At 41.8% G+C, this 23,323-nt stretch overlaps 4 protein-coding genes across 5 annotated transcripts in view; 2 read left to right on the top strand and 2 right to left on the bottom strand.

Annotated features, from left to right (window-relative positions):
• Window positions 1–1,448: 1,448 nt before the first annotated feature.
• mblac2 (metallo-beta-lactamase domain containing 2) lies at window positions 1,449–6,949 on the bottom strand. Its single transcript, XM_021620884.3, has 2 exons — window positions 6,337–6,949; window positions 1,449–4,071 (listed from the first exon to the last, which is right to left on the bottom strand). The coding sequence occupies exons 1-2, from the start codon at window positions 6,776–6,778 to the stop codon at window positions 3,683–3,685; spliced, it is 831 nt and encodes a 276-aa protein (XP_021476559.1). The 5' UTR covers window positions 6,779–6,949; the 3' UTR covers window positions 1,449–3,682.
• polr3g (polymerase (RNA) III (DNA directed) polypeptide G) lies at window positions 6,522–15,940 on the top strand. 2 transcript variants are annotated; one of them, XM_090190176.1, is made up of 8 exons: window positions 6,522–6,618; window positions 8,832–8,987; window positions 9,364–9,493; window positions 9,924–9,986; window positions 11,045–11,104; window positions 11,211–11,278; window positions 11,523–11,642; window positions 15,553–15,940. In XM_090190176.1, exons 2-8 carry the CDS (start codon window positions 8,874–8,876, stop codon window positions 15,640–15,642), a joined length of 645 nt encoding a protein of 214 aa, XP_090046302.1. In that variant the 5' UTR covers window positions 6,522–6,618; window positions 8,832–8,873; the 3' UTR covers window positions 15,643–15,940. The 2 variants fall into 2 exon arrangements, with proteins under 2 accessions (XP_090046302.1, XP_021476560.2); XM_021620885.3 differs by lacking the exon at window positions 6,522–6,618 and adding an exon at window positions 7,028–7,094.
• On the bottom strand, window positions 15,941–19,890 carry lysmd3 (LysM, putative peptidoglycan-binding, domain containing 3). Its single transcript, XM_021620882.3, has 3 exons — window positions 19,749–19,890; window positions 17,540–17,803; window positions 15,941–17,395 (listed from the first exon to the last, which is right to left on the bottom strand). The coding sequence occupies exons 2-3, from the start codon at window positions 17,795–17,797 to the stop codon at window positions 16,715–16,717; spliced, it is 939 nt and encodes a 312-aa protein (XP_021476557.3). The 5' UTR covers window positions 17,798–17,803; window positions 19,749–19,890; the 3' UTR covers window positions 15,941–16,714.
• Window positions 19,891–20,699: 809 nt separating this feature from the next.
• Window positions 20,700–23,323, top strand: part of adgrv1 (adhesion G protein-coupled receptor V1) — a 212,527-nt gene continuing 209,903 nt past the window's right edge. Inside the window, exon 1 of the mRNA XM_036935476.2 lies at window positions 20,700–21,152. The gene's annotated coding sequence lies outside the window, so the exon portion shown is untranslated. The remainder of the gene's footprint in view (window positions 21,153–23,323) is intronic.

Below are 23,323 nucleotides of genomic sequence, written 5' to 3'. Positions count from 1 at the left end.
TCTGTCTCATGTTAGTGGAAATGATAGAGTATCATTTGATATGTAGAGGAGAACTAGAGCAGGGCTGTTCAATTCCGTTCCTGGATGACTGAAACACTTGTGGTTTTTGTTTCTACCTGGTAGTTAATTGCACTCACCTGGTGTCCCAGGTCTGTATCAGTCCCTGATTTTATAATGAGAGCCATCCAGGTCCAACATTGAACAGCCCTAGTAGTGGTTTCAGAGTTCAAGTACCTGACACATCTCAACTGTTCAGAGGAGACAGCATGAATCAGGCCTTCGTGGTCTAATTGCTGCAAAGAAACCACTACTGACCTTGAACTTAAGCATGAGAATAGCATGCTATTCACCTATTAGTTTGAGGTGGAGATGAATAAATGAAGGTGTGGCCGGGGTGTGTCTACAGAGACGCTGTATTCTGACTGACATAATTCCATCACCTTTACGTTATAGTAAACCATGAGTAAGTTTGAGTGAATCTACCAGTTCCAAGTGGAAAAAGCATCTACTTTTCCCACCCTGATAGATATAACATCAATCTCCATGCACTGTAATTTACAACTTCATAAGAGCTAAGTAAATGACTAATCTGTTTGGTTAAGGGAATTGTAAAAATATATTTCTTTACCTTCTAATGTCTGGAGACAAATGTGAAACCAGTCATATGGAAGCATATCAACATGTAAAGTTTATAAAATGCTGTGCTATTATGCAGAATTGAAATTATGGCCTTTTAACTTGCAGGGATGGGCACTACATTATCGTTCCATTTAATTACCTTGTTTCCTTTACCTTACCTCAAATCACTTATGCATAATCAGAACTGGAAATAAAAGATGCTGTGATGTAGGCAAAGGATTAATAACAAATCGGGCCGAGTTAGACAGACACTTCGTTTTTTTTTTAAACCTTTATTTAACTAGGCAAGTCAGTTAATTAAGAACAAATTCTTATTTACAATGATGGCCTACCCCGTTAAACTCTTGTCAGTTGACCCAAAATGTATGCAGACATAGTGCATGCCAACGCAGTGTTCTGTTTCATAGTTTAGGGACTGAATGAATATTTTATCCATTTAAAGTTGAAAACTGCTGTAGCGTATTTCAGCTATTCAGACAATGTACTGCAAGAGCCATTGGTGACCCAGTTATCCTTGTCATTCTCTGCACACAGGGTCCAAGCCTGCGTGCCAATTCTCCACCCGTCTCCCAAACTGTGCACTTCCAGTCATGAATTTAAAATCATTGGATTAGTGAAATCATTCACTAGAGGGATTTTCCACCATTGTTAAATCTATGACGTGGAGTGGAGTGTGGAAGGGCACAGAATTGGTATTTGCAGCCAAACTATCACATGAATCTTTCAATGGGAATTTGTGCTGTTGAAAATGTCCTTTTCCTCAGTGTTGAAAGTAAAATAAAAAGCAACATAGTAACTGGAATGTCTCATTTCAGGAATGTGATGGCTTTATGCAGTGTTGCAAAATATATAGTCTCATCCACCAGCCGCCTTTCTCTCTCTGTTAGCCTGGGGACGAGGTTACAAAGATATAGACGGTCATGCTCTGTGTGTGTGAATGTCTCTATCTGTCTCTCTCTCTCTTTCTGTCTGTGTTGAGGTCAGTAGGTGGTGTGCTGCCTGTCACCTTATTTCCCCTATGGCAGTGTTACTCATCTCTGATCCAAGAGCCTCCTTAAGGTTGCATGTTTGACTCGACAACTAACCATCTAGCTCTTCATTAGTTATCCCAGCTGGGCAAATACAAAAATATGCAACTGTGAGTACTGGGGTAGAGAAACACCGCCATAAGAGATGCTGCCTAACGTGAAAGCACATTCCAACAATCACACAACTTGTCATATTCTTAATATTATATTAAAATATATATATATACACTGCTCAAAAAAATAAAGGGAACACTTAAACACAATGTAACTCCAAGTCAATCACACTTCTGTGAAATCAAACTGTCCACTTAGGAAGCAACACTGATTGACAATAAATTTCACATGCTGTTGTGCAAATGGAATAGACAACAGGTGGAAATTATAGGCAATTAGCAAGACACCCCCAATAAAGGAATGGTTCTGCAGGTGGTGACCACAGACCAATTCTCAGTTCCTATGCTTCCTGGCTGATGTTTTGGTCACTTTTGAATGCTGGTGGTGCTTTCACTCTAGTGGTAGCATGAGATGGAGTCTACAACCCACACAAGTGGCTCAGGTAATGCAGCTCATCCAGGATGGCACATCAATGCGAGCTGTGGCAAGAAGGTTTGCTGTGTCTGTCAGCGTAGTGTCCAGAGCATGGAGGCGCTACCAGGAGACAGGCCAGTACATCAGGAGATGTGGAGGAGGCTGTAGGAGGACAACAACCCAGCAGCAGGACCGCTACCTCCGCCTTTGTGCAAGGAGGAACACTGCCAGAGCCCTGAAAAATGACCTCCAGCAGGCCACAAATGTGCATGTGTCTGCTCAAACGGTCAGAAACAGACTCCATGAGGGTGGTATGTGCGTCCGATATCCACAGGTGGGGGTTGTGCTTACAGCCCAACACCGTGCAGGACGTTTGGCATTTGCCAGAGAACACCAAGATTGGCAAATTCGCCACTGGCGCCCTGTGCTCTTCACAGATGAAAGCAGGTTCACACTGAGCACATGTGACAGAGTCCGGAGACGCCGTGGAGAACGTTCTGCTGCCTGCAACATCCTCCAGCATGACTGGTTTGGTGGTGGGTCAGTCATGGTGTGGGGTGGCATTTCTTTGGGGGGCCACACAGCCCTCCATGTGCTCGCCAGAGGTAGCCTGACTGCCATTAGGTACCGAGATCCGAGATGAGATCCTCAGACCCCTTGTGAGACCATATGCTGGTGCGGTTGGCCCTGGGTTCCTCCTAATGCAAGACAATGCTAGACCTCATGTGGCTGGAGTGTGTCAGCAGTTCCTGCAAGAGGAAGGCATTGATGCTATGGACTGGCCTGCCCGTTCCCCAGACCTGAATCCAATTGAGCACATCTGGGACATCATGTCTCGCTCCATCCACCAACAGACTGTCCAGGAGTTGGCGGACGCTTTAGTCCAGGTCTGGGAGGAGATCCCTCAGGAGACCATCCACCACCTCATCAGGAGCATGCCCATGCGTTTTAGGGAGGTCATACAGGCACGTGGAGGCCACACACACTACTGAGCCTCATTTTGACTTGTTTTAAGGACATTACATCAAAGATGGATCAGCCTGTAGTGTGGTTTTCCACTTTAATTTTGAGTGTGACTTCAAATCCAGACCTCCATGGGTTGATAAATTTGATTTCCATTGATAATTTGTGTGATTTTGTTGTCAGCACATTCAACTATGTAAAGAAAAAAGTATTTAATAAGAATATTTCATTCATTCAGATCTAGGATGTGTTATTTTAGTGTTCCCTTTATTTTTTTGAGCAGTGTATATATTCATTTTCCAGTCTTGAATGCATCCCATAATGACGGGAATCTTGATTTTCTGTCAATCATTGCCTGATGTAAAGCGTGGGGGCATTTTAATTAATGATGTAAAATAACATACATTGGATCACAGCAGTTTCTGATTGACAGTACAAAGAATTCCTGATCATTGAGGGGGTAAATTATCTCCTGCATATCCCCAGTCTACCTGTGCGACTCTAAATGCTAGCCTGTCTCTTGGCTAGCAGATGCCCCGTGTGTTGGAGGCCCGTAACGCCAATCCAGCCAAGGTCCTCCAGGCGAACGTGGAGAAGCGTGCCGGGCAGGTGCCAGCTTTATCGATGTACCCCGAGGCAATGCGGTGGAGCTGCTTCGCGCCAAATGTGTGATAGTGTCCCGGCATTACCTGGTCCACCTGCTCGCTGTCCACCAGCCCCACCAGGCGCTCACAGCTGCTGATGTAGTCGCTGACCTGGCTAGTGGGCAGCCAGTCGATCATGGCTCCGTCGTAGACTACGTCCCCGCTGAACAGCATCTTGTTGTCGCCATCGTGCAAGCAGATGCTGCCCCGGGAGTGGCCGGGCATGTGCAGCACCGTCAGCTGCCTGTCACCCAGGTTGATGACATCACCTGAGGGAGAATGAGGAGAGAAAGGTGGGGAAAACAGACACATTGAGCAATAAGATATTCCAACTGCATTGCAGCACTGACGCAGCAGAAGTGTATTGACTAGTGCTCAGATTACACAGGGATCGGATGGGGGAGTTTGAGCCAACTTTTTTAAGTGTGCGGCAATGCATGAAAATGTGACAAGACGGACCAAATATCTGCCATAATTAAGAATATGGATCAGGAGTGCGTGTGTGTCTTCAAAGCAAGAATATAACTTGTGTTGTGGTCTGATCTCTGTGGATGGGATTGAATGTGTACATTCTCCCTTTCAGGCTCTGTCGTAATTCAGTATGGCCGGGTCTCGTCTGCTGTATTTCCTTGGCTAAAATAAAATCCATCAAAGTCATCAGCTGAGTATGAAAATAGCATCTACAGTGTCTTCAGAAAGTATTCACACCACTTGACTTTTTCCACATTTTGTAGTATTATAATGTGGGATTACATTCTTTTAAAATTATTAATGGAAAATAAAACATAAGTATTCAACCCCCTGAGTCAATACATGTTAATATCACTTTTGGCAGTGATTACAGCTGTGCGTATTTGAGTAAGTCTCTAAGAGTTTTGCAAACCTGGATTGTACAATATTTACCCATTTTATTTTTTTCATTCTTCAAGCTCTGCCAAGTTGGTTATTGATCATTGCTAGACAGCCATTTTCAAGTCAAAACTGTAACTATAGGACACTCAGGAACATTCAACGTCGTCTTGGTAAGTAACTCCAGTGTCTGTTGGAAATCACACTGAACCAGGTTTTCCTCTAGGACTTTGCCTGTGCTGAGCTCTATTCCGTTTCTATTTTTCAACAAAAACAACTCCCTAGTCCTTGCCAATGACAAGTATATCCATAACATGATGCAGCCATCACCATGCTTGAAAATATGAAAAGTGGTACCCAGTTATGTGTTGTGTTGGATTTGCCCCAAACATAATGCTTTATATTCAGGACAAAAAGTTTTAAAAAATTCATTTTTTTTTGCAGTATTACAGGATGCATGTTTTGGAATATTTTTATTCTGTACAGGCTTCCTTCTTTTCACTTTGTCATTTAGGTTAGTATTGTGTAGTAACTGCAATATTGTTGATCCATCCTCAGTTCTCCTATCACAGCCATTTAACTCTGTAACTCGTTTAAAATCACCATTGGCCTCATTGTGAAATCACTGAGCGGTTTCCTTCCTCTCCGTCAATTGAGTTAGGGAGGACTCCTGTATCTTTGTAGTGGCTGGGTGTATTGGTAAACCATCCAAATTGTAATTAATATCTCTAAAGTGCTAAAAAGGATATTCAATGTCTGTTTTTGTTCATTTTACCCATCTACCAATAGGTGCCCTTTTTGCGAGCCATTGGAAAACCTTCCTGGTCTTTCTAACCTAGTGGTTAGAGCATTGGGCCAGTAACCGAAAAGTCACTGGTTCAAATACCTGAGCTGACAAGGTGAAAAAATCTGCCGACGTGCCCTTGAGCAAGGCACTTAACCCTACTTTTCTCTAGGGGTACCGTACTACTATGCTGACTGTAAAATCAACACGTCACTGCACCTATCCAGTTCTTTCCTATGGGACCCATTATAAGGGCTCTTGAGTGGTGCAGCTGTCTAAGGCACTGCATCTCAGTGCTAGAGGCATCACCACAGACCCTGGTTCAATTCCAGGCTGTGTCACAACCGGCCGTGATTGGGAGTCCCATAGGACGGGCGCACATTTGGCCCAGCGTTGTTAGGGTTTGGCCGGGGCATGCCGTCATTGTAAATAAATAAATGTGTTCTTAACTGACTTGCCTAGTTAAATAAATGTTAAATAAAATAAGCAACAACATTGTACAGTTCATGTAAATGAGTCTGACTTATTTAGGGTGTGGAACCTCATCTCAAGAATGCGCAGTCAGATTTTTAACGCTCTGACTTCTATTGAGAGTGTATGATGGAATACAAAAAAAGGGAGGGGTAATGCAGTTGTGTGTGCGCGTGCGTGATGGGAGGTCAGTGTTGGTGCTCTGCCAAGTCTCTGCAGTATAAATTTCCCTTGGGATGCAGCCTAATGTGAAAGTGTATTCCAACGCAAAGTCTGTAACAAGGGTTGCAGACACATCCTTAAAGGGCTGTGTTATTACATTCATATTGACCATATCCTTATCTCAACATCATACAGCAAATGGTCTTCTAGATTTCTGTTAACAATTATGCCACCACATTGGTATCTCTATAGAATGTTTGGTTCTTACCTTCTTGTAGTATATGTGTTGGTTGTACAGCTTTGACTCTGTATTGCCTGGCCCTCCATCCCGGCCAGGGAGCCTGGACTATCTCTCTATCCGACAGCCAGGTGACCGTCTCGAAGTTGTCTCCGTTAGCCAGCGCATCGACCTCTGCACTGTGGACCCCGACCTGTTGGAACTGATGCAGACCACCTGAGTGGTCGAAGTGGGCGTGGGTGGCGATAGCCAAAAGGGGGTTCTTTCGCTGCGGGTCGTCTCCAAGCAGACCTTTGGAGTTAATGTAGTCAGGTAAGCTCCTCAAACCCAAGCCTGTGTCTATCACTACGTCTTGGTGAGATCCTCGGAGGAGCCAAATATTAGCTCTGTTTGACGATTCGAAAAACTTCTCCTGGATCCAATATAGTCCTTCTCCGAGGGATTTATGCGCGTACCAGTCCGTGGCAGACATGCCAGGTCATGCAATTGGCGACGCGTAAAAGCTGCAGTCAATTGCCGTTCTGCTACACACATGTAATATCGCTGTATTTGAGTGTCTAAGATTTTAATACCCCAAAATAATGGTGGCCACCGGACACACCCTTGTGGGAGGAACGCATGTTGACTGGACGGATAGATGTATGACGGCACTGTGAAAATCAAAAGCTATTGGCTAGAACACACCTACCCATGTCGTCATATAAATAATGCCCAATGTATGCATCGCTACAAAGTAACAGCTGTGCGCAAAGGAGAAAGACGAGGACCTACAATTCACCAGTGGCGTGGTAATTAGGTCCTACTTTTAACTCCACGACATTCGACTATTTGATTTCACCCACACAGAACACGCTATTCTAGTTCAACCGAAAAAAAATAACCAACATGCAGTGGATATTCACAATTCACAACATGGGCTGACTGTAGCTATTTGTGACAGCTTTTTTCAGGCGAATATTCAAAAATCTGCCTAAAACAATACGCGCATTTTCCCACCAGAGATTTGTTTCCATCAAACTGACTTTCGCGATTTCAAATATTTTTCAACTCTACTGATGGTTGTCATAATACCGTTGCGTTATATAGCAAATGTGCCCACTCTGGTCTTTACACATGTGCTCTATCAGGCCAACAGCTCGCAGAACAGTGCTGGTAGGCTACATTATGAGAGTATTGTGGATCAACGATATTATTTGTATTTGTCAAACGGCAGGCAAGCATCGATGAACATGTCACCAGAAAATGACCCTCGTGCATCACCTTGCACATTCACCACCCTGTGAAACAATGTATTTCATCTGTAGCCTAAAAACTGCTTACTTTCCCGAGTCATAGTGGGAGGACTACACAACATAATCATCATCGCATGACTCCAAGTGTACTTCGATATGATGGTTATGATATCAATATTTGCGTAAAGGCGTTTCCACCACCATTTCTCGCATAATTAATTTTACCGACACAAAAAGATCCCACCATGTCGAATGACAATTGTCAGCATTTATAAACTTGTACCGGTATTTAATGTTTCCATCCAGCGTTAGTTTTCTCATACATCAGGTAATTCATGGGGATGAAAGTGTTGGATGGAAACATAGTTAGTGATGCATTGACAGCTGACACCATTTACCAGGTTGACATCCAATCTTTTTATGCGAGTAAAGTTAATGTCGGATTTTTTTAAAAAAAATGTATTTTTGTCAGGCCTGATGGAAACACAATTTTCCGGTAAACTTTCCAAATGTATAAATAAATACATCTAATGGAACATATAATTAAACAGCATTTCCAAACGTGGGTCTGTTGTAGACTCATGCAGTTACTCAGCAAGGTCAGTTCCTCTGCTTACCTCATGGCAAAATAAAAGCCCCCCACAACTAATAGCTTTTTTGTTGTTGCAGGTATGGCACATGTGAAGCATTTTCATTTTGACATAAGCAGAGAGGAAGTGGTTCTACAAATCAAATTTAAAAAAATGGTATTGTCCCATGCTTCGTAAACAACGGGTGTCCTTTTCCAACAATGCGGGGTTAAAAAAAAAAAAATAGAAATAGTGGCACCCGGAATAAAGACACGGTGAAAAACGAGTAAAAAATAACATTGCTATATACAGGGAGCATATATATATATATATATATATATATATATATATATATATATATATATATATATATATATATATATATATATATATATGGGCTTACAAACAGACCCACGTTTGGAAAGTCTTTAATTTATTTTATATTAGATGTTTTTCTTTTCTTTTTGCAAGCTACTTCCTAGCGATGCTAGTGTGTAAATACTATCATTTCTAAAAGCAGCTAGCTTCTTGGTAGCTAGTTATGAGGTTAGGAAATAGGTTCCCAATCTGGGCTAGCTCAAGCCAACTTCATAAAATTGCTAGGTGGCTAGTAGTATTACAGCGAAACAAGCAAAAAAGTTCATATGTATAAAACATTTTTACAGGACATCTGAGGGGGCATGTGTGCATGAGAATGTGAACATCACTATGTCCTCTAATATAGGTAATCGCGTGTTGGAAGCAGCAGCCCACTCATAGTGCAGACATGGCTGGTGGTAAAGGCCGTGGTATAGCTGCCTTCAGCTTCAACATAGAATCCCTGGGCCTCAGCAGGGGGAATATGCCTCAGACCAGAGAGGGGCCCAACAAGCTGTATCCAGTGAGTAGTACTATACTGACTGCATTTACCGGGCTTATGGTCTCTGTTTCCTGGACCAGTAAGTGACATTGTCTTGGGAGGAATGGGCTTTATAGTACATGTACGTCATTTAGCACAGTGTTTCCCAACTCCAGTCCTCCAGTACCACCAAGAGCACACATTTCAGTTGGAGCCCCAGAAAAACTCTCATGATTCTCATGATTCAACTGCTTGATGATTTGTTAAGTTGAGTCAAGTGTGCTTGTTGGGGGTTACTGGAGGACTAGAGTTGCGATACACTGATTTAGCACACGCTCTTATCCAGGGGGACTTACAGGAGCAATTAGGGTTAAGTGCCTTGCTCAAGGGCACGTCAGCAGTTATTTTCCCCATTCAGGATGTGGAGTTCAAGCCTGTGCCCTTGAAAGAGGGAGAAGATGAGGACTACATGCTAGCCCTGAAACAGGAGATAAGGGGAACCATGAGACTACTACCCCACAACATCAAGCCTTTGGCTGGGAAAGGAGGTGAGAGCGTGCATTATCAGCAATGGTGAGTGTATCTCATCCATTAAGACAATGGCGTGAGGTAATGTAACACCCAGGAAATTAGCCATTTAACCATACCTTATCTGGAGACAGAGAAGCTGATCTAGGAGAGAATATTGAGTTAGAAATTCCTGGCCTGACTAAGCTTGGATTTAGAGCACATTATTTTCTGGGGTAAGATGATGTATCCGTATCAAGTGCCGCCTTACCATAGCTTATTGATGTATAGTGGATATGACTGCTTTATCTGTATGTTTGAGTTCACTTGGTCATATGCTCAATGTACTACGGGAGAAATAAGTATTTAAGAGATATTTCCAGCAGATACAAAATGTGCTTGCTGACTTGAGTGAGTGTTTCGTTTGTGTGAGTATCCATGCATAACCTTTACTGTTTACATATCAAATAGATGTGGAAAGATACAAGGAGAGGTATCAGAGGCAAAACATGTTGGATGAGGAGTGGACTCCAGGTAATTGGTCAATTTGGTCATTATCAGATTAAAGTCCCCATGCAGTCTTTTTGTAAATAGTTTTTTAAAATCATCACTGTTTATATATTTTTTTGTAATTTATTTCCCTTAGCCGCCTTTTGCTATTGAACTGCTCAGTCTGATCGTTTGGGCGAGTTGATAGTTTAAAAATATTTACATCCAGTGCTGATTGGCAGCTGGGATTTTCTAGAGCAGGGTTCTCCAAACCTGTTCCTGGAGTGCTATCGTACTGTAGGTTTACACTCCAACCCTCATCTAGCGTACCTGATTCTAATAATTAGCTAGTTTAAAAGCTGAATCAGGTTAGTTACAACTGGGAGGGTAGCGCTCCAGAGGATACATATGCAGAATTGGTCAGAATTATCAGATCAGATTGATCTGTGGGCCAAAAACTATTTTTATTCAAAAAGCTCTTGCACTGGCCTCCCAGGTTGCGCAGTGGTCTAGGGCACTGCATCGCAGCGCTAGCTGTGCCACCAGAGACTCTGGGTTCGCACCCAGGCTTTGTCGCAGCCGGCCGCGACCGGGAGGTCCGTGGGGCGACGCACAATTGGCCTAGCGTCGTCCGGGTTAGGGAGGGTTTGGCCGGTAGGGATATCCTTGTCTCATTGCGCACCAGCGACTCCTGTGGTGGGCCCGGGCGCAGTGCATGCTAGCCAAGGTAACCCGGTGCACGGTGTTTCCTTCCTTCGGGTTGGATGCGCGCTGTGTTAAGAAGCAGTTTGGTTGGGTTGTGTTTCGGAGGACGCATGGCTTTCGACCTTCGTCTTCTCCTGAGCCCGTACGGGAGTTGTAGCGATGAGACAAGATAGTAATTACTAACAATTGGATACCACGAAAAGGGGGTAAGAAAAAAAAATAATAGCTCTTGCACTAAAAGGGAGGACGCATGGCTTTCGACCTTCGTCTCTCCCAATCAACATTTTCACAATTTGTTACCTCATTGTGGAAATAAATAACGTAAACAAAACCTGAGTCTGATTTCCAATATTATACATTTTATTTTAATATAACTTCTCACTTGTTTGTCATTACAGACTGGCAGCTTTTTCCAAAAGAGCTGATGCCTCAAAAGAAAAAGTTGAATGTAAAACCAGGTACTTAAAGATTGTGTAGTGATAATCAAACATATATTTTTTTATATTACAATTATGTCATTATGATTTAGCTAATATCTATATTTCCTAATGAACGTAATATTAGTAGGCGCAAAGAAGAAACCCATAAAGGTGTCAAGCAAAGAAAAAGCAGATGTACTCAGTAAATTAGATGTAAGTCACTTTCATCACCTTTATTCCTTCTCACTTCTTCTAAATTGATTTATTATTTTAAAACAAGCAATCTCTGGAGGGGTTGGGACTAGTTGGGATTATCTGTACATTCAGATTTGACATTCTAATAGCCTGATAACATTGACTTGAATAATGATTCAAAAATGAACATGCCCATCATATGTTTTATGTGTGAAAGCTGTTTGTATGTCTGGATAATCATACAAAATGGCTATTTCTTCAGGAACTGGAAAAGAAAGATGATGTAAAGTCAGATGAGGAGAAAGAAGAAAAGAAAACTACAGAGGAAGGAGAGGACGAAGAAATTGAAGGAGAGGAGTTGGAGGAGGAGGAATTAGAAGAGGTAACCCCCCACCCACCCACACCCCCGACTTCCCCTAGTTGTAATATAAAGCCAAATTTGGATCTAAATCATCCTTAGTCAACTTCTATCACACAATGTATTGTACTTCAAGTTGTTCGCTGACACACTTCCATACAATCAACTTGGTATTGAGACATCTCCGATGATAAATGACACGTGTATGTAATGTCTGAAGGTCACAATACGCAATATACACGGGACAAAAATAGAAACGGAACATGCAACAATTTAAAAAATGTTAGTTACAGTTCATAAGGAAATCAGTCAATTGAAATAAATGAATTAGGCCCTAATCTATGCATTTCACATGACTGGGAATACAGATATGTATGTGTACCACCATTTGCCCAATGTCGCTCGACACATCTCCTTCGCATAGACTTGATGTGGCAGGTGAAATTTTTTGTGGCAGGTGAAATTTTTGTCCCACTCCTCTTCAATAGCTGTGCGACGTTGCTGGACATTGGTGGGAACTGGAACACGCTGTCGTACACATCAATCCACAGTATCCCAAACATGCGCCATGGTTGACATGTCTGGTGAGCATGCAGGCCATGGAAGGATTGAGACCAGGAATTGTGTACAGATCCTTGCGACATGGGGCCTTGCATTATCATGCTGAAACATGAGGTGATGGCGGCGAATGAATAGCATGACAGTAGGCCTCGGGATCTCGTCACGGTATCTCTGTACATTAAAATTTCCATAGATAAAATGCAATTGTGTTCGTTGTCCGTAGCTTATGCTTGCCCAAACCATTACCCCACCATGAGGCATTATGTTACAATGTTGACATCAAACTGTTCGCCTGCACAATGCCATACACACTGTCTGCCATCTGCCCGGTACAGTTGAAACCGGGATTCATCCATGAACAACACACTTCTCCAGCATGCCAGTGGCCATTGAAGGTGAGCATTTGCCCACTGAAGTCAGTTACGACACCAATCTGCAGTTGGGTCAAGACCCTGGTGAGGACAATGAACACGCAGATGAGCTTCCCTGAGACAGTTTGACTGTTTGTGCAGAAATTATTAGGTTCTGCAAACCCACAGTTTTATCAGCTGTCAGGGTGGCTGGTCTCAGAAGAAGCCGGATGTGAAGTTCCTGGACTGGCGTGGTTACACAAGGTCTGCTGTTGTGTGGACGTACTGACAAAATCTCTGAAATCAACATTACATTCTCTAGCAACAGCTCTGGTGGATATTCCTGCAGTCAGCATGCCAACTGCAAGCTCCCTCAACTTTAGACATCTGTGGCATTGTTGTTTTACAAAACTGCACATTTTAGTGGCCTTTTATTGTCCCCAGCACAACTTGTTTTAGTTTAATAATTCAACCATTTAAAAAAGAACAAGCACACATAAAACTTAAAAGCCATACATGCACATGAGTAAAATCATCAAGGATAACACACAAAGTCTGGGACTTATTTCCACTGTGTCCTCTTGAGACAAGATGGCTAGGCAAGATCAGACACGGTTGAACACAGTATGGCGGCGAGATGATGATGATAATAAAACATAAAAACGAAGAACATCTATCTCATTGTGGTTACGTCGTAGGGTACATATAAATGGGCACAGAAGAAATCAAACTGTTTACTTTATTTTTAAAGCTGCCAAGAGATGACGTTTTTATGGGTAGAGGCAACTCATTCCATTCTGAGGCGCCAGTATACAAGAAAGTACCTTTCCCAGCATTACTCCTGAACCTGTATACTATAAGCACACATTAGTAACACCTGATCTGGTGCATCCCTAACATGGGGAAAGTAATCAGTCAGATATCTGGGTGCAGAACTGTAAATATTCCTGTAAACCAAACACGGTCTAATCTGGGACACTTTAGCATCAACAAGCAGCCACTTGAGTTCCTGAAAGCAGCTACTGCCTATGTGAGTATGTGGACTCACCTTCAACAGACTTTCAGCATGTTTATAGGGAAGGACAATCAACAAGCACAGCACTTACAAAAATGACTGGCTGAGAGAAATTGAAAATAAAGATTGTGGGGGCTGTTTTGTTAGACTTCAGTGCAGCTTTTGACATTATCAATCATAGTCTGCTGCTGGAAAAACATATGTGTCATGGCTTTACACCCCCTGCTATATTGTGGATGAAGAGTTACCTGTCTAACAGAACACAGAGGGTGTTCTTTAATGGAAACCTATCCAACATAATCCAGGTAGAATCAGGATTTCCCCAGGGCAGCTGTCTAGGCCCTTTTTTTTAGTCTACTAACGACATTCCACTGCCTTTGAGTAAAGCCAGTGGTCGACCGATTAGGATTTTAATACCGATTATTGGAGGACCAGAAAAGGCCGATTAATCTGCCATTTTTTTTGTAATAATGACAATTACAACAATACTAAATGAACACTTATTTTAACTTAATATAATACATAAATAAAAATCTATTTAGCCTCATAAATAATGAAACATGTTCAATTTGGTTTAAATAATGCAAAAACAGTGTTGGAGAAGTAAAAGTGTAATGTAAAAAAGCTAGGTTCCTTGCTCAGAACATGAGAACATATGAAAGCTGGTGGTTCCTTTTAACATGAGTCTTCAATATTCCCAGGTAAGAAGTTTTAGGTTGTAGTTATTATAGGACTATTTCTCTCTATACCATTTATATTTCTTATACCTTTGACTATTGGATGTTCTTATAGGCACTTTAGTATTGTCAGTGTAACAGTATAGCTTCTGTCCCTCTCCTCGCCCCTACCTGGGCTCGAACCAGAAACACATCGACAACAGCCACCCTCGAAGCAGCGTTACCCATCGCTCCACAAAAGCCGCAGCCCTTGCAGAGCAAGCTGAACAACTACTCCAAGTCTCAGAGCGAGTGACGTTTGAAACGCTATTAGTGCGCACCCCGCTAACTAGCTAGCCATTTCACATCAGTGACACAATTTCCCTAGTTATAAGATATTCATATTAGCAGGCAATATTAACTAAATATGCAGGTTTAAAAACATACTTGTGTATTGATGTTTACGGTTAGGTACACATTGGTGCAATGACAGTGCTTTTTTCGCGAATGCGGTTGTTAAATCACCTGTTTGGCGAAGTAGGCTGTGATTCGATGAGAAATTAACAGGCACTGCATTGATTATATGCAACACAGGACACGCTAGATAACTGCACATGGTTGATGATATTACTAGTTTAACTAGTGATTATGTTAAGATTGATTAAGTTTAATGCTAGCTAGCAACTTACCTTGGCTTCTTGCTGCCCTCACGTAACAGGTAGTCAGTTAATCATTAGCTTGACAACACAATTTCGAGATCTTGATAGGGCGACATGTAACACACCCCCAACAAAATCGGCTTGGTTTTGGGAAGGCAGATATCCATCCAGCCAGACCATCTCCAGATCAATTACATTCGATCTGATGTTATAAGCAATGTCCAATCTTACCAAAGTGCACGTTTAATCAGCTTTTTGATATGCCACACCTGTCAGGTGGATGGATTATCTTGGTAAATGCTCATTAACAGGGATGTAAACAAATTTGTCCACAAGAGAGAAATAAGCATTTTATGCATATGGAATATTTCTGGGACCTTTTATTTCAGCTCATGAAACATGGGACCAACACTTTACATGTTGCGTTTTATATTTTTGTTCAGTATAAATGACAAATGTAATAGCTCCAGTACCTATGCACATAGCACCCTTACTAAAAAAGATTGCAGTCCAATTGCAAAATGCTGAAAATATTGCATCCAAAATAAGTGGTTTACAGTAATGTGTAACTGCAGTTATTCTGCAATTACTGTATTCAAAATACCAGCCGACTACAGTTACAAAATGGCAATCTTGTTAAGGGCATTCACACACCAATGGGGAATGTCACAATTAACACTTGCCTTTTTGTAGGAAAATGACTACATTGCCAGCTACTTTGAAGATGGTGATGATTTTGGTGCCGGCAGTGATGAGAACATGGATGAAGGAGCCACATATTAACCTCAACTGTATGGATGTTATCTCAAGAGCATACAGTATTTAAAAAGCCAGAAGAATGTTGACTGTCACTCTTCCAAATGCGTTTCCCCCTGCAAATCATGATTTATTGTTTACCAAATAGCTGTTGGCTATATGACTAACACTGTCATCAAGTTCACATATTTTGTTTGAACCTACATTTACAATGTGAGAATCATCAAGATGTGCTTGTGTGATTTGAAGTGAGTTTGAGTTTAAATACTGTAAGTGGCTCTTTTGTAAATACGTGTATAAACAAATTAAACAAACATGCAAAGTCTGAGCATCAATAATTTATTCAAAATATACTAATTTTTCAGCCTTTTGTAGTGTCCCACAAGTTGAAGGCACATACTGTTTGTTACATGATTTTATGAAATGGACATGAGGAAAAGGAACTAAAATAACATTTCACTAGAATATAGCTAGCTAGTGTTTGGGAATATTGTGCATTTCCTGTTTTGTCACCATGCCCTAAGTAGAAATATAGTTTTTGTGAGTCAAAATGCAGTTCTCCCTAGACAGGCAAAAAAATATATACAAGCAATGTTCAAGATTTGTAACACATTTTAGACAATACTGAAAGTATAAGACCAATATTCCTCAAATTACTGTCATTGATAAGGGGCAGCAATCAGTACTTTTCTGACCAGGAAAATAACCCTCACTTTAGACAGACAGGGTCATTGGGATGTCCAACTCTGACATCAACCCATTAAAGTTGAAACCTCATATGGTAACTTAGGGGTTAAGGGGTAGGGACATCCCAAGTATCCCAGATAGCACAAACCCTTTAGACAGCGTTACAGAAACAGTTCCAACAGCTAGCTGACAAAGGGGACAATAAGCAGTTGGGTACCTCTGTGCAACAAAAAGAAAAAGTGCTTTAAAAACTTTAAAAAAACATACATACTGTATGTCCACGGAAAATTCCGTTATTCCCCTCCATAATTTTCCAATGGATTCTGTTCCCCATAAAGTTATTCTCAGAGAATTTGTACCATATATAACTGCTCAGAAATATCTCCCACTCCTTAAGTGTGACTCACCCTCACTACGTTTTCTCTTTCTTGGGGCCAAGGTAGTCATCCACATCACTGTGTCCATGTGAGTCTGATTTAGGTACGTTTCCAGCGTGAGGTCTTGAGTTGGGCCCTCCATTGATTGCCACAGGCTCAGGCATCTGGGCATTCTGCATGCCATTCGGATTGACCAATGGCGTGGTGGTGTGATGGCTCACGTCCACCTTCATCAGCACCTCGTAATACAGCAGGTAGAACACTGGTGTGACGATGCCAACCACCACCATGATGGCCACCGCCATCCACCACCTCATGCCCCAGTCTGCCCCATGGTAGGGGTCCTTCCTGAGGATAGGCTTGAAGTCAGGCTCCCCCAGTAATAAGGGCTGCTGGAGGGTCAGGGAGGAGACCACCTCGTTCAGGCTGCTTCTGGAGGTGCCAGTGGACTTGACCAGCAGCTCAATGTCCTTGTCCTTCTCCTGCAGGAAGCTGCCCACACTGTCTGTGGACGAGGAGGAGGAGTCTGTGCAAGTCTCTGTGGAGATGGGGGGCTGGTGGATGCGTCGGTGGCCTGTGGGGGAAGCAGATTTGAGAGGAGCAGTGTTGTGGGTCTCTGTCAGCACGCTGAAACGTTTCACAGGGATCTTGATGGATCTCAGTGCAAAGAAGTCCTGCTCTGTCAACAGGTTGTTGGCCCTCTTGATGTCTGCTACCTATGATACACAGACAGATACATAACAAAGGAGTTGACTTTACTTATGTGTTGCAAAAAAGTAGTGAGAAGTCAAAGCTACATGTCCGGTCTGTCTGAAAGGGCTTGTCATTAGAGAGTAAGACCGGGATTAAGGTTGACTTACTGAGCAGTGGTACTGCAGGGAGAAGCTATTCAGAGTGTCCCCTTCTTTAATGTCTCGGACCAGGTGGACAATGTCGTCTGACTTCTCCCTGGAGGTGCTCCTCCGGTCCCGGCCTCGGGTGCGCAGCTCGTAGCTCTCTCCATCCTCCTCAGCAAGATCGTTCTCAGCGCTGTTCCCAAATAGGTAGGCATGTCCTCCATTGGCAGGCTGCATCGTCGTGGCTGACTGGAAACCATAGTGCTGGCTTCTCCCAGTCATTTTTCACTTCAAAGAGAGGAGCGAGACATTGTTATTGAAAGCTATACAACAGCTTCAGTTACAAGTTTCAGATGCATTACCAAAGTATATTATATCACCTTGTTTTTTTAAGGTACACCTAGCTAGTTAGCCTACATTCATTTACATTCAATATAGACAGGATCTTACATACTTCAAAACGTGCAATAGTAAATGTATCTTGCATGTGAAGCACAGAGCATTCAGTCCAACTCTTCCAGTTGAATGATCCTCATAGGGGTGATTAAAGTCCATCAGTCTTGTAGGTTTAGTCAGTGGTACTGACTGATAAGATTGATGCCTGGGAGACTGCAGTGTACTGAAGCTCCTTGTTTATATAACGTTGTCATTTGGAAACCATTTGACAATCAGAGAGGAACATAAGCTGCTGATGTGACAGCTTTTTGTCAGATAACATCTAGATAAACTTTGGCTAACGTTTAGAGGGCCAAAGCACAGAACAATGAGACATTTCACAGGACGTATAAATGTGAAGCATCCATTCTGCCTTTCCACTCACTACCAAATATGGCAGTGAGAGGAAGCCCATTGGCCAGCAGTGGGAGAAAATGGAACAAATTCTCAATGAAACATTTAATCTCAATAGTTTTCTGTTCCCAAAACTAAAATATGTTCTGAACAGAGTGGACAAAGTTTTTTAAAAATTGCGTTGTTTAGGAGTGCAAAGGCAATTTGAGTTATTGCCACTTCAAAGTAGGAGGTCCCTAACGGAAATATGCAAATGTTTACTAGAACGCGCCAATAGGATCACGCTAGCTTGTGCTTGGTTCTGCCCACTATGACTAATTTGTTCCCATTGGAAACGACAGGCTGTGGTCTAACTTAGTTATAAAAAATCTTTGGCTAAAGTTTAATCAGAAGTCACAGTTAGCTAAGTTAATAACCGTCACTACAAAATAACAATACTAAAGTAAATTCACTATCACTCATATACTGACCAAAGATAAACGCAACCATGTCAGAGACTTTGCTAATTTGGATTTCACATGACGGCACAGGTGCAGCCATGAGTGGGCATAGGCCCACCCACTAGGGAGCCAGGCCCAGTCAATTAGAATTTGTTCTTCCCTACAAAAGAGCTCCATCAAAGAAATAAATACTCCTGAGCCCGATCCCGCAGGTGAAGAAGCCGGATTGTGGAACATTACATTTTCTGGCAACAACTCTAATGGACATTCCTGCAGTCAGCATGACAATTGCATGCTCCCTCTACTTGAGATATCTGTGGTGTTGTGTGACGAAACTGCACATTTTAGAGTGGCCTTTTGTCCCCAGCACAAGGTACACCTGTGTAATGAGCATGCTGTTTAATCAGCTCCTTGATATCAGGTGGATAGATTATCTTGGCACTAACAGGGACGTAAACAAAGTTTGAGAGAAACGTTTTGTTCGTATGGAACATTTGTGATATTTTATTTCAGCTCATGAAACATGGAGGTAAAGGCTAGCTAGCTCTCTGGCTAACCTTAAACTAGCTCTCTGAGAACCCAAGTGGGGTATACCCAGTTTACAGCAGTCCTCCCTAAGGTCTAATAAAGTTTACCGTCTATTTGAATGGGCTATCCCATCTATATGTAACCTAACACGTTAGCTATCTGCGGGAAAACAACTTGCCAGCTAGCTAGGTACGTACATTGTGCTCACCACACCAGTTAACTACATAGTAAAACGCAATCAAACACTTTGTTGTCCCAACTGACTGAAGCAGCTGCCAGATAGCTACGTTAGGTAGGTTTCTAGTTAGCTAACTATTAGTTAGCTAGCTTTCCTGTCAAGCTAACATAGAGCTAGCTTACCTAACATCTGTACCCTAAGTGTCTTAGCTATCTATAGTGCATTCGCGATTATTGTTGCTGGAACAAGTCCGTGTTCATTTTTGCAAATTATAAGCGAAGAAACACCCGGACTTTACCTGAAAACATGAGCACTTTTCCGTCGACGACCTAAACCACATCCATTCTTCCCCCGGTTTACTGGCGTTCGTTTGTTTAGCTACGCCACGTCAACAGAATACTAACGTGATGACGTCCGTGGATAGGAACTCCAATTCTTGCATTGACCACTAGATGTTGTCGTCCCTAGTTACCAAATCCACAAAGTCATAAACCCCGCCACCATCTACAGTTCATCGTCTTAAAAAGTGATTTTAAACCTAACCCTAACCTTAACTGTAACCTAAACCACACCGATAACCTTATGCCTAACCCAAACCTCAAATTAAAAAGCACATTTTTGTTTTCATACATTTTTACGATATATCCCATTTTGACTTTGTGGCTGTGGTAACTAGTTAAAACCACTAGATGGCGCAAGTGCTGTTCCTTATCAGATGCCACGGGCTAGGCCCAATGATTGGGTCCAATTAGTTTGGCCCCTATCATAGTAGAACCTATTGAGCGTAATTGAAAACATTAATTGATAGGGCTATTATTTTTGTTATAGTTATTCCTATCTATGGTATTTAAAGTGTTAGGCCTAGGCACCTACAAATTATACTTAACTATTTTTCTTCTGAAAATGAACAAGTGCAAGTGTCCACAATTGGAGAAATTTGATAATTTTGAGGTAAGGCTAATGAACGTGATCTGCAGCAATCACTGTGCCAACTAGGGGCTGTTAGGCTATAGGAACACATTTAGAAGTTTCTTAGTGAACATTTCAGAATTAAATTAATAGGAAGAGACAAATTACGGTACATCTCAATCTACACATCATTCTAACAATAAACTTGAATCCCAAACGTAATTGTCACTTTTCTTTATGGTGAACCTCAGGTCATTTTGAGCATGCACTTCTAGACCTATCGAAATAGCTGGGTGTAAGGACAACCGTTCGCTGGGTGGAGCTGTCCGCTACTCCTGTCGAGCTCCCCGAGGCAAATGCGATTAAGATTAGCACATTTCGCCTTCCCTCGACATGCGGGGAGTCCACATAGTAGTTTTGTTTAGACAGCAGTGAGGCTGATCGACATGGCTGCGTATGTTCTTTCTCTCAGCGAACCCTTAAGCAGTCAGATGGATTGAACAAAAAACGATTGCACTACACCGTTTTGTACGCAGAGAAAATACCGTTAGTTATTTGCCATATTCCGTCACGAGTGTGACGCTTTATGTGTGGTTGTTCGCTGGGGGTACCGAGAGCTGTCAAGAGCACCCCAAGAATTGGAGTAGGCTACGAGTATCAAGATGCATTCATTGACCAATAACGTCATCTGACAGAAACTTTGGGAGATTATTGATAGGCGTTATCGATGCTATCATCAACAGTAGTGGTATTTCTATAATTTATCTTGGACTGATAGCCAGCAAGGTGTCAGGTAAGTCTGGATACATTTCATAATTTTGTGAACAGGTGTTTGAATTAACTATACAGCAAGTTGACTAATAAATAAATTCCTGCAGGATTCTTGGCTTTATACGCGCACCTTTCATTGGGGCAATTTTATAGAATCTTGTAATGGCTCGAATTTCTCAATTTGTCACATAAGATTGTATTTGTTTTTCTTAATGCTACGTTAGGTTAGTACTTTATAGTAATCAGAAGTACCCTATGTCAGAGATAGTCCTATATGAATTTGTGCCCCTTACTGTCATCAGTTGACAGCTCATGCAGAGGGATTGTCTAACACTGTAAGAAAACAATTAAAGTATTGAGCCACTACTAATTTAATGTTTAACAGTGCCAAAATCCCCTCGGAGTGGCTAATATATTTGAAAAGCCTAAATATCGATACAGTAAAATTACTAAATGAATGGCCGGGTAACCCATTGAAGAGTGAGACAAACGGTTCCATGGTTACTCTCTGGATCTTCAGTGTGGACACTGTTCTTTGTGTGTTTCCTCTCTCTTCCATTGAAATAAAACAACAATCCGCGGGGAACCGCCACACATGGTGCGCATGAGCTAGGACCCGCTCATAAAGGCCCTGTTGACTAATCTTACACTGGGGTCATTAGTAATCTTGGCTCACATTGAGTTACGCATATGCTACTGTAGAAGCTCGCAATGTGCAAGTGTGGCCATCAGTAAAATAACTGCTTTGCGCCACTTTTGCAGGGCATGTACATTTTTTACACTATGTTTTAACATTTAGAAGTGCCTGTCCGGTTTTCTATATATTTAAACATATCCAAGCCATCTTTAATTGATTTGACGTGATGTCATATTGGTGCGTTTAAGTCTCCTTTGTTGCTTCCTCTATGGTGCCACAGCTGAGTTAAATTCATTTTGTCAGTGGGCAGTGAACTACTTCTATATCCATTCAGCATACACCTGCTCCTTCTTTTGGGGATAATAATGCTGCTTCTCTATTAAGCCCTGTCTGTCATTCTTTGAACAGTAATGCTTCTTTCCATAGTTAAGCAGACATTTGTAGGTTTAAGTGTAGAATCAGACAGATTGCACTTGCAGCAAACCTAGGATGGTGTTTTCTCAACTCATTAATTTACAGCATTTGTATTAAGGGCCCAGTGCAGTCAAAATCCTGTTTTTCCTGTGTTTTATATCATATTGTAAAACAGCTGATGAAACTAACACTGTAAAAGTGAAAAAAAAGTGTTATTTAATGATAGTTGAAAATACAATCGGCAAAGCAACTTCTAATCAGCAGGTTAGCATGGGTGGGAGTTTCGGCTTTCCATGGTGACATCACCATGTGGTAAATTGATTAATAGACCAATAACAAAGACAGTTCCAAACCTCTCTGCCAATAATAGCTAGTTTTCAGCTTCCCCCTTCCCACTCAGACAACTCCCAGACAGTCCTAGAAAATGTCTTGTTTGAGACATTTTTTGTTGTTGCTAAAAGGCAGTTTTTGGCCATTTTAATGGAAATCTAATACATTAACCACATTTCCTTCCAACGATTTCATACTGATTAATTACCTGGCGCATGATAAAAAGTCTGGGCTGATGGAAACATGAAATGCAGAAACAATTTTATAAATGGCGACAGACAATTTGTTCGTTCGAGTGGGATGTCCCACGATGACTCAGGAAAGCATGCAGTTTATTAGTTTACAGATTAAACAAGGTATGATGAACTTCAGGGTGGTAAATGTGCAAGGTGATGAGTTTGATGCTCCTTCCAAAAATATTGAGGGTCTTATTCTGGTGACATTATGATCGATGCTTGGCTGCCATTGGACATAATAATCTCATAATGTAGGTAGCCTATGTAGGTAGCACTGTATCTGCTAGCTATAATGTAGGTAGCACTGTATCCGCTAGCTATTGGCTGGAGTACATGTGCCAAGACCGGAGTGTGACCAAACCATCAGTAGAGTTGAAAATGCGATGGAAACTCATTTATTTTATTTAACTTGTATTTTTCATTTGGTACATGGTAATTTAGAGGTAAAAGTAATTTTTATGTGCACTACGTCATCACGCACAGCCTTTTATCAGCAAAAAGTCTGTTTTGATGGAGATATCTCTGGTGGGAAAATGCGCATATTATTTTTTGCAGATTTTAGAATATTCGCATCAA

Source organism: Oncorhynchus mykiss, chromosome 11 (genome assembly GCF_057628025.1).
Source record: "Oncorhynchus mykiss isolate SJ-2025 chromosome 11, ASM5762802v1, whole genome shotgun sequence".
In the NCBI taxonomy this organism is placed as follows: Eukaryota; Metazoa; Chordata; class Actinopteri; order Salmoniformes; family Salmonidae; genus Oncorhynchus; species Oncorhynchus mykiss.
This window is presented reverse-complemented; position numbering and strand designations above follow the sequence as displayed.

Bases quoted from the DNA above. Each gene is read 5' to 3' on its own strand.
- mblac2 (XM_021620884.3), bottom strand. From the start codon at position 6,778: ATGTCTGCCACGGACTGGTACGCGCATAAATCCCTCGGAGAAGGACTA. The intron at 4,072-6,336 runs GTAAGAACCAAA...ATTCTCCCTCAG, and splicing joins AACACATATACTACAAGAAG to GTGATGTCATCAACCTGGGT.
- polr3g (XM_090190176.1), top strand. From the start codon at position 8,874: ATGGCTGGTGGTAAAGGCCGTGGTATAGCTGCCTTCAGCTTCAACATA. The intron at 9,987-11,044 runs GTAATTGGTCAA...TTGTCATTACAG, and splicing joins GGATGAGGAGTGGACTCCAG to ACTGGCAGCTTTTTCCAAAA. The intron at 11,105-11,210 runs GTACTTAAAGAT...ACGTAATATTAG, and splicing joins AAAGTTGAATGTAAAACCAG to TAGGCGCAAAGAAGAAACCC.
- lysmd3 (XM_021620882.3), bottom strand. From the start codon at position 17,797: ATGACTGGGAGAAGCCAGCACTATGGTTTCCAGTCAGCCACGACGATG. The intron at 17,396-17,539 runs GTAAGTCAACCT...TGTGTATCATAG, and splicing joins CCCTGCAGTACCACTGCTCA to GTAGCAGACATCAAGAGGGC.